The 10,141-nt window shown below is 43.8% G+C and overlaps 2 protein-coding genes across 2 annotated transcripts; both read right to left on the minus strand.

Annotated features, from left to right (window-relative positions):
* Positions 1 to 254: 254 nt before the first annotated feature.
* On the minus strand, positions 255 to 1,226 carry O0I10_001736 (uncharacterized protein; the record flags this gene model as incomplete). The annotated part of the gene is made up of 1 exon (XM_058481828.1): positions 255 to 1,226. The coding sequence occupies one exon, from the start codon at positions 1,224 to 1,226 to the stop codon at positions 255 to 257; it is 972 nt and encodes a 323-aa protein (XP_058347685.1).
* A 703-nt stretch (positions 1,227 to 1,929) lies between these two features.
* Positions 1,930 to 2,625, minus strand: O0I10_001737 (60S ribosome subunit biogenesis protein nip7; the record flags this gene model as incomplete). The annotated part of the gene is made up of 4 exons (XM_058481829.1): positions 1,930 to 2,049; positions 2,111 to 2,251; positions 2,313 to 2,451; positions 2,504 to 2,625. The coding sequence occupies 4 exons, from the start codon at positions 2,623 to 2,625 to the stop codon at positions 1,930 to 1,932; spliced, it is 522 nt and encodes a 173-aa protein (XP_058347686.1).
* Positions 2,626 to 10,141: the final 7,516 nt, after the last annotated feature.

The raw sequence follows: 10,141 nt of genomic DNA on the forward strand, positions 1-10,141 counted from the left end.
TATTTACAATGTAAGTCATATGAGAATAATCGTTGTGATATAGACCATGTTACTGCTATATCTCCCTTGTCTTCCCGCCATGATGATGCCGACCATAAACGTGGGGTGGCTGTGTAGCGTTGTGTGGTGGAAATTGAGGTTTCACGGGACAATGCAGAAAGCGGTGTGTGAGAAAATGAGGCAGGTAGTAACACCCAAGGTCTTTGATGACATAAGAAAAGCATGTTTATTGTATCTCTATTTCGTATTAACATTTATTTTGCTCCCAAAACACGCTCCTTTGCATGGATCATATTGGTAAGGTATTCATTAACAGGTGCAGCCATGTTGCGATCACGAGCTAGTTTCAAAAGGTATCCATTGATGTAGTCGACTTCGGTGAGACGTTTTGCACGAAGGTCCTGCAAAGTTGAACAGGAATTTCCACCCGCAATAATAACGGTCTTTTTGACCATGTCCATCAATTCATCAGCCGTGGTATTGAGCTCTGGTAACAAAGCATGAGCCTCTTCGCATACACCACGTAGCAATGCTTCTGCACCGGGATTGTCACGCAATGCACCGTTTTTGACACCGAGAAGTGCTGCGACAGGATTGATGCTTGCATTTACCACCAGCTTACGCATCATTCGTCGACGTAATTCTTCCCACGGGAATACTTTGCAATTAAACTCCTCGAAATGGGTAATGGCATCCAACACCTTGCTTGTGTTTTCAGGCACGGAATGTGGCATAGCACCAAGCATTAATCCACCTTCTTGATCATCCCATCCTGAATAATGAGTCACTGAAAAAGGCTCCATACGTTCGATTGCATGACGATTGACACCAATAATGATCGAAGGGGCTGTTTCCATGCTTGGCCAAAGCTTATCCAAAAGCTCTTCGGCAAGACCCATGCCATTTTGAAGTAACACCAACGTGCTCGACCGTGACAAACGCGGCTGTACCGATCGTACTGCTTCCACAGCATGTTGTGATTTGGTTGCCACGAAAAGAGCCTCGATCGGCGATTGCAATGAGGTGCCTACTGGCTCAGCGTCAAAACCTGTAACCTTGATAGGCTGCTTGTCGCTTCGAGTGTAGATCACAGTGCTATTCTTTTCTTCCTTGAAAGTCTTGACTGCTGCATTTGAGCGTAAAAGAAGAGTGATAGGATGTCGGGGGCGCAAGATAGATGCTACATGGCAACCAATAGCTCCTGTACCAAGGATATGAAAACGCATTTCCACGACTGAGCAAATCAAAGACGATGCAAAAAGAAGAGATGGAAAAGAGAAGAAGGATGTTAAATAGGTGGCCAACAACAAAGAGGGTGGGGGTTAGGTTTCGAGGGGGTGCACTTGCTTTTTTTGTAAAAGGTATTCCTTGCTGGTGCCGATCCGAGTGCAGTAACTTTCATGCCAATCACTGATTAACTCATCCGTGCATAGCAGACTATGAAGCACATAATTTGATATTGATTTTACCCTTTGAAATATAAAGAGGTCGTTACAAAGGAATGACAACAACACACTTTAATGAAATCAAGGATGGGGTTGGGTTGCACTTGGAAACGATGACTCACTAGAGACTATTGGTAGCGATTGGCAGCGGGAAAGTTTTTAGGTAATGTTCCACTGTACCAACTCCGTTGTTCCTGGAGATTAGCATGTCGAGCTTGTACTTAATCAAACCAATGCGCTGTACAATGAGCCTGTTACTGGATCTTTTGTGTTGCAATCATTGCCCCGGATCATCCCATAAAAAGTAACCGCTGACGTCAAATGCATATCTCGATCAGCCTTCCCAAGATTCTTCATTTTTGCATAACTTCAATTGTTAAAAATCCAAGATGCGAAATAAAAATGCGTCATTGTTTGATGTTGTTATTGTTGTATTGATGAGAGTGAGTGATGGGGTGATTGAACTATGATACACTTGCTTTGTCTAGAACATGGCTTCTTCAGCACGGAGGTATTCACCAACATCAGCCTGATGGAAAACAATAATGTCGGTAGGTTGTAATCTCTTCATTTCAGCCGTAGATCGTGCCGTAACACCAAAGCCCTATTCACAATATCGCATCAATGATCCAATGCCCTTTAAATCCTTAGCTTGAATTACTTACCAAAGCTGTGTCTGCCATGGAATACACAATAACACCAGTATGCTCAGGAGTGTCGTCAGTGATACGTCCCAAATGTGCCTTCACCACATTGTTGCCGTATAAGAATGGCATCTCACCATTAGGCTTGATCCAGATTTTATGCTGTCACCAGGTACACTATCAGCAACAATGGCCAAGATCCTGTTTCCATCCTCATTCTTACCTTTGCGTATTGTGCCAAATGATCCAATGCAGTAATGTGCAAGGTGAACTTGCCGGTCTTGGTGAACTTGCCAAAGCATACACCCAAAGATCCAAGGTGATCACGACCAATATTACTAGCCATCCTCATCATCGATTCACTATACCCATGTTAATACTGCATGCTCCTCTTTCCATGTATAAGCATCCTACCTGACATAGTACACACGATCTTTCTGAAGCCTGAAGCAGTAGGTCTCATCGGGACGATCAATGAGATGCTTAATGTTAGATCCAATACTAAACGACGTATTAGCATTGATACGTAAAGGCATGACATGGTGTAGTTGTCGATACGTACTATTTTGCAAGCTTCTCGAATAGCGTCTTCGTCTCGTCGGTGGTGAGTGGGCGCATGGCGATGTGTATGTGTGGTGTTTAGGGAAAGGATATGCAGATGAAAGGAATTGCGGATTGAATCCCGACCGCCTTTTGACATTCAAGCCACAGTAGTCACGTGGCGCAATTTAAGGTACTGGATCCAAGAGGTCTGTGTGTTTGATATGAGTTCTCCCCTGCATCACCTTCGTTCGCATATCAAATACTAAATCATACTCGTCATTTGCTCCTATTCACTATGTGGCATCTATACATCATACGCCTCTTTTCATCAGAGTAAATCATTGTCTCATCAAATGGCGCAACATCAACATCGTGTCCCTTGGATACCTGTTACCAAGCCTACATGAGTGAGAATCCACCTATACTACCTTCATAATAAACGTATAGAATAGGGCTCCTTATCATCACCACCAATGTAGTAATAAGCTTGTTGCCAATAATAAAGGACATCCCTGCCGTATAATAATAATACGAGATGAACATGTTGTGCTAGAACGTACGTATCGACATGATCCAATCACAAGAAAAGGGGATATCAGCTATACACTATCAACGCAGTATTTGTTCAAGACACAATGAATCAATCAAATCCTTTCTAAACCTCGCTTTTATCACAGCATTTACAAGTAGGTAAGCTTCTACAAGCTACTTAGGAAGAAGAGGGGTCTTCTAATGATTGGCCAACGCAAACTCGTATTCGCCAAAGCGACCCTTTTATCCAACATCATTCACAAGAGATAGATTGGGAGATACAATGAATTGATCCAATGGAGGTGATACATCGATTTGGAAATCCTCTATTCTTTGAGCGTGCATTTTGCAAAGTTGAGTGGATGGAAGTGAGGTGGCACTTGATGTGAGGTGGATCGTGATGATGGTTGTAATCGGTAGAGGGGTTGCAGCAACGATGATAATTGTAGTTGCCATGGAATGACGTGTAAAGTAGGGAAATTGACGCACCAATCATTCAAGATGATAGCATCATACACTTAATGGCCAAGTTGACAATGGATCCATAAGAACAAAGGTGCCCTTTCAAGCATTGTAATACAACCAACTTGATGATGAGGTCGAACGTGAAGATGATACTGATTATGATGATGATGGTGAGCTTGCGGTTGAAAATGATAGGTCAGCCACAGGTAAGGCTTTACCAAGCTGAATCTTGGAAGGTGGGCATGTGTTAAGTTGAGAGACCATGGATGACATCATCTCTTTTACTTGCAAATATAGCATCAAGAGTGGTATTCCACGGGCCACGAAACCACTTGCTAACTCGGGCATCGGGTACCTGAAAGAGCGAATGACCCGGCACACATTTCCACCAGGATTATCCATCACTGCCAATGACACCGTTCTACCTATAGTAAGATTGTTTCAACCTTAGTTAGTGCATTCTTCAGGTATCATCTTTACATTACCCATCATTACATAGCCAAAAATCCTCATAGATTTCTTTAGGGCAGGAAATGAGGAGCTTGTTGGCACCACAAGCAATTGTCTTGGGACTTTTCAACTTGGATTCTCGCATCTCTTGTGTACCATACTCCTCCCAACTTCTGCGAAAGCCGCTAAATTGGGTGTTGGGGGTTGTTCCACTGCTATTTGCACCATGTCAAATGCACCAAGTCAATGTCAGCACCCGACGTAGACCACGGTACCGAAACCAACTTTTGCAGATGCTTCACGGAGGGATAGCTATATCGAAAGTAACAAGGTGGCGTATATGAGTAGTGATTCCTCAAGCAACATGATCAGGCTTTACCTCGTTACAAGAATACAATATCGCAATACAATGACAATGAGAGTAGGATCAAAATAAAGCACTATGAAAGACCACAAAAGATCAGGACTTATTCACAAAGCTTGTATGAAATGGGAAACGTACAAAACTTGACCTTGTAAGCAATCAAAATAGTATGGTAGAGAAAAGAGAGATGTGGGGGTATGGTGGGCGGCGACAACATCCTTTTATTGTGGATTGTGGGCGTGGGTTATTTTATTTTATCTGTTGTGGATGATGCATTGATAAATTGATGCATGCGCTGATAAACTGATGGGGCGCATATACCAGGATAAAGTCTGAGGAGCCTAGTGCAATGTTGTCTATGCATACGTCCATCGGCCAAATTAGGCCAAGTGATAAGAAACCTATCAAGGAAATTAATCACATGTACGCATAATGCACATCCTCCCATGTTGTCAACCTACTCTTAATATTGGTATGCGTGTTCGATAAGCACGCAGCGAGGAAGATCGGATCACGAGAACATGGCAAATCCAAGACTGTTGGATAATACAGGGAAAATGCATAAAGACTCTACCTCGTCGGCTTCCAATAGCATTAGGGGATTTAAACTTGTGGACGGTGGCTCCGCGACTTGAGACAACGCTTCTCTTCTCTTTCTCCCTCCTCTGCTTTTATCCCATTCACGACATTCCAATCAAGGTAATGTATTATAAAAAAGTGCTCTTGTTGGCTGTGAGGTGTTAATGTAGTTCTGAACATGCATTGTCAGGGAGAGTGAGTGTGTCCAAGTGCTGAGGAATGAGCGTGGTTGGTGGTTGGTGGTTGCCATGGCGATATTGTTGCTTCCTTTTGCTCGTTGCTATTCCCGCTCTACGCTTGGTGTCAACAGGTACATTCAGAGTCCACTGTTGTAGCCGAATTGGTTCCATTGACGCGTCAGCTTGTATCGAGGGCAAGTTTGGTTTCAAAACGTTGGCTGGTCTGGCGTTTTGTTTCGGCTCAACAACACCACTACACCATCGTTTTCGGTTTCCAGTAACCAACAACAACGGGTCTTTGCGTATATGGAAAAGGCAAGTACAATGAAACAAACAATGAAAAGGGCGTTATTGTATACGAGTGCTAATAATGAATTGAATAGGTTTCTTTGGTCAGGCCAATGCAACTTGGGGCATCATCATCATCATCTCTTTGGGTTCAAGTCCCAGCCTGTACCAAGTGGTCGCTGCGTCGCTCTGCACTAGCCAAGTGCACTGGAAAAGCTTCTTTCAACGCGTCCAGGGCTCTATAGACCTGCGTTTGAGTTGATGGGTCGATGACGATGGGTTTTTGGAAGAGCATGTTCACCGTGTTGAGGTAAAAGGGGATTTGCAACAGCTTGTGAATGTGTTGACATCATCAGCGCAAACCAACACGCTCTTCTCGTGATAGGCTCGTTCTTTCCCTTGAGGATTTCTTTTCATGAGGTGGGAAATGATTGGAAGGATTGGGGATCATTCTTCCTTTGGAGAGGATGAATGAGAACAACTATGAGCCTGGACTCTACGTAAGTGATGTCCTTCCTTGCCATGGATCGAACTGGCCTTGCGTGATTCGTGCAGTGCTTTCTCAAGAACAAGGGATCGCCCGACGTTGCTCGTATGGTGGTGATTTGGTTTGTGAATTACTTCTGATTTGCTTTCTTCCTTAGAGAGGATCGGCTAACGGTATACCAAATCGTCATCATTCCGGTACCAGATGGTCTAACTTGCCTGCTTTCTTATTTATAGAGACGACGATTACGATGATTACCACATTCACAACAATGACGATTACGATGATCACCCCATCCACAACAATGACAATGATGACGACAACGAGATACAAAAGGAAGCCTTCAAGATCCCATTCTTTTCAACTTGTGTATTTTTGGATGTTGGTGTGACGGATGAGATTGACGACTGGTGACGAGTACGAGTAGGGATGATGACGGAGGACGACTACGACGATGGTGGTGGTAATGTACAGTAGCAAGATAGCTAGATGAAATAAAGCATTGTTTATTTATTACACGCTTGTTGGAGCTGGCTAGCTTGTGGATTACATACTATTGCTTCGAAGATGGAATAATAAAGGTGGTCCGGTTATCGGTCATGCAAGAAGTACATGGCTTTTGTGATACAATAAGGAGGAGTGGGAAGTGGGATGAGCTTGAGAAGAGAAAAAGTGGAGAGATCCCTCCATTGAGTTTCAGGATGAGTGACTCATTCAATATGTATACGTATCTTTTTACATATACAAATTGGTTTATGCAGCTCGACCTTCTCCTACATGCAAATGTGATACATACCTTGACACATCTTCATGGTTGGATGCTGTTTTACTTACGTACCTTCACAAAAGGCAATCATCATCATCATCATCCATTTGTGTAGCAACCTGTCAAGGACGCGTTTGTGTAACCACCACGTGCGGTTTCACTCAGCTCTTCATCTTTCAGTTAATGCAGCCGACACCATCCACTAGGAAAAAGCAACTCCATCACGCTTACAGCATAGGTAAAACATAAAGACGCCTGTATCTCCAAACTTTACAATGAAACGCGGGGTTTTTATTAGAGCAACGTGCTCGGCTTGGCCAACAGCACCTTGTGTGAAAGTTTCGCGTTCAATGTCGCAAACAGCCCAAAAAATATTTTTTGGTCGTCGTCGTCGAAGAGCTCGACCCCGCGATCCAGTTTGCTGGTAGCGACATTGCGAAATCTGGGGTTGGCCACGATCGACTTCATAGTTTGACACAAGGTCGCTTTGACCCCGACGAGCAGCTTTGTTCTCTTAAAGACCCCACGTCACATTGTAAAATTTGGAGATACAGGCACCTTTATGTTTGTAAGCGTGATGCTATATGAAGAGTGGTCTTTGTTCATTGTCAACTAGGTGGACCCTGGCAGAGCCAAAGATACAGAAGGACCTCTTTGGGTAACTCAGCTAAAAAGTCAGGACTTCAGGGACAATGCATGAACGGTACGCAACCCTCACTTTATGTCATACATTGGCAGCTAATAGCCACTTTTATCCAATCAGCATTGTTGCGAAATCCACGTGATGGGAATGATGCTCCTGCTCCAGACATTCATTTCCATGATTCAAGTAGCTTGATCCGAGCTGATTTGGTTGAGTTACGGTCGAACAAGGATTAATCAGCTGAGACATTCGAATGTATGCTGATGTATGGATTGATGTAATCTCTCGTTGACCGTAGCTCAGCCAAATCAGCTCGGATCAAGATAATTGAATCAAGGAAATGAATGTCTGGAAGAGAGGAGCATCGTTCCGACCATGATGGAATGCACAAAAGTTCGGAATGCAAAAGGTGGCTATTAACTACTTAGTAGCGGAAGCGGCTATTGTCAATAGTATACGGTATCATCCTTCCATCCTTGCAGTCATGCAAGCATAGCTGTGTTACACAACGACCCTCTGCATCTTTTGCTCTGCCAGAGGTCCACTTGCCCGACAATGAACAAAGACCACTTCTCATATGGCATCCGCTTACAAACATAAAGGTGCCTGTATCTCCAAACTTTTACAGTAGAGCATTGTGGTTTTTATTACAGCAATGGGCTCGGCTTGGCCAACTGCACCTTGTGTGAAAGTTTCACGTTCAATGTCTGTAGCCCCAAAAAATATTTTGGTCGTCGTCGTCGAGGTCGACCCCCAGATCAATTTGGCTAGTGGCGACATTGCAAATCTGGGATTGGCAAGCTTGATCGTGAAAACTTACCCAAGGTGCAACTGACCAAGCCGACACATTATACAATAAAAACCCCACGTTTCATTGTAAAGTTTGGAACACAGAACTTTTATGTTGTAAGCGTGATGCTATATGAGAAGTGGTCTTTGTTCATTGCCAAGTATTTATATGAAACTTGTCAGATTTATTACATGAGATTATGTCAGAGAGTGATACCCCGCAAGCGAAACAAGATTGATACAATGGTTTTAACGCGAAACAGACAAACTGTGTCGGAAAGGCCTAATGCCTGAACAAATAAGGACCTCATGTCCACAGAAGGATTGGAATAACGACCCCAGGAAACGGAAGGAACTGTGAATACAGCCACTCGGCAGGGGGATACCCCCGTTCATTGCCAAGTAGCTAGACACTGGAGAGCTAAAGATGCAGAAGGACCTCTTTGGGTAACTCAGCTAAAGAGTCAGGACTTCAGGGACAATGCATGATAGGTACGCAACCCTCCTTTTTATGTCGCCCATTGGCAGCTAATAGCCACTTTTGTGCATTCCCAACTTTTGTGCATTCATTGGCGGTGGACGATGCTCCTACTCTAGACATTCATTTCCATGATTAAAGTAGGTTGATCCGAGCGCTGATTTGGTTTAGTTACGCTCACACAAGATTACATCGGTTGAGCTACATCGAGCGTGCTATGTCGGAAATTGATGTAATCTCTCCTTGACCGCAGCTCAGTCAAATCAGCTCGGATCAGCCTACTTTAATCATGGAAATGAATGTCTAAACTGAGGGCGTCGTTCCCATGCAGTGGATCTCGCAACAATGATGATTGGATAAAAGTGGCCGTTAGCTAGCAATACGCGCACTGTTCACAAATGATCCACAAAACAATTATACATTGACCCTTTCATTCATGCAAACGTAGCTGTGTTACACAACGACCCTCTGCATCTTTTGCTCTGCAGGGTCCGCCTACTCGACAATGAACAAAGACCACTTCTCATATAGCATCACACTTACAAACATAAAGGTGCCTGTATCTCCAAAACTTTTTGCAATGAAGCATTGTCGTTTTTATTACAGCAATGGAGAGCAAGCGGCCAACTGCACCTTGTGTGAAAGTTTCACGTTCAATGTCACTAGCCCAAAAAAATATTTTTTGGTCGTCGTCGCCGAAGAGGTCGACCCCCAGATCCAGTTTGGCTGGTGGCGACATTGCGAAAATCTGCAAATTGGCAAAAGCGATCGTGAAACTGGCACCCAAGGTGCAGTTGGCCAAGCCGACATGCTCAATAAACCCCGTTTGACTGTAAGTTTGTGAATGCAAGCACCTTGTGTTTGTAACGTGATGCTATAGTGGTTTTGTTTTAATGTAAAGTAGTATGACTATAATAGGGTAAAAGATGCAGAGGACGTGTTTGTGTAACACAGCTATCTTGCATGACTGGAAGGATTGATGGATTATACTTGCTATCACAATAGTCTATATATTGCGCTATCAGCCATTTCCTCACAATCAGTGTTGTTGCAAAATCCATTGCATGTGAAAGATTCTCCTGCTCCAGCCCATCATTTCCATCATTCCAAGTTAGCAGTCAGAGCTGATTTGACTGAGCTACGCCCAAACAGAGAATATGTGTCAATTCTTGAAAGGCAGACCCTGCGAATGTCTCCGTCTTTCAAGCACCCGGACGCTCCTTCAAATTTTCAAATGAAGCGTGAGGTTTTTATTTGAAAAAGTGGATCAGCATGCTCAGAGCACCATCGACCAATTTTCAAGTTGGAAGTAGAGCGGCAACCGGGGCGGTAGGCCGTTCCTCTTTGTTGTCCGTCATCCACCATATGGGCGCCCCCGCATTTAAATGTTAATACAATGAAGCCTGCGTTTTTTAATTGAATGAAGGTGATCAGCATGTTCCAGCGAACCTCTGACAAAGTTTCAGGTTACAGGTGAAGATCCCAAGGTA

This window comes from Lichtheimia ornata (genome assembly GCF_029851405.1).
Source record: "Lichtheimia ornata isolate CBS 291.66 chromosome Unknown scaffold00004, whole genome shotgun sequence".
Lineage (NCBI taxonomy): Eukaryota > Fungi > Mucoromycota > Mucoromycetes > Mucorales > Lichtheimiaceae > Lichtheimia > Lichtheimia ornata.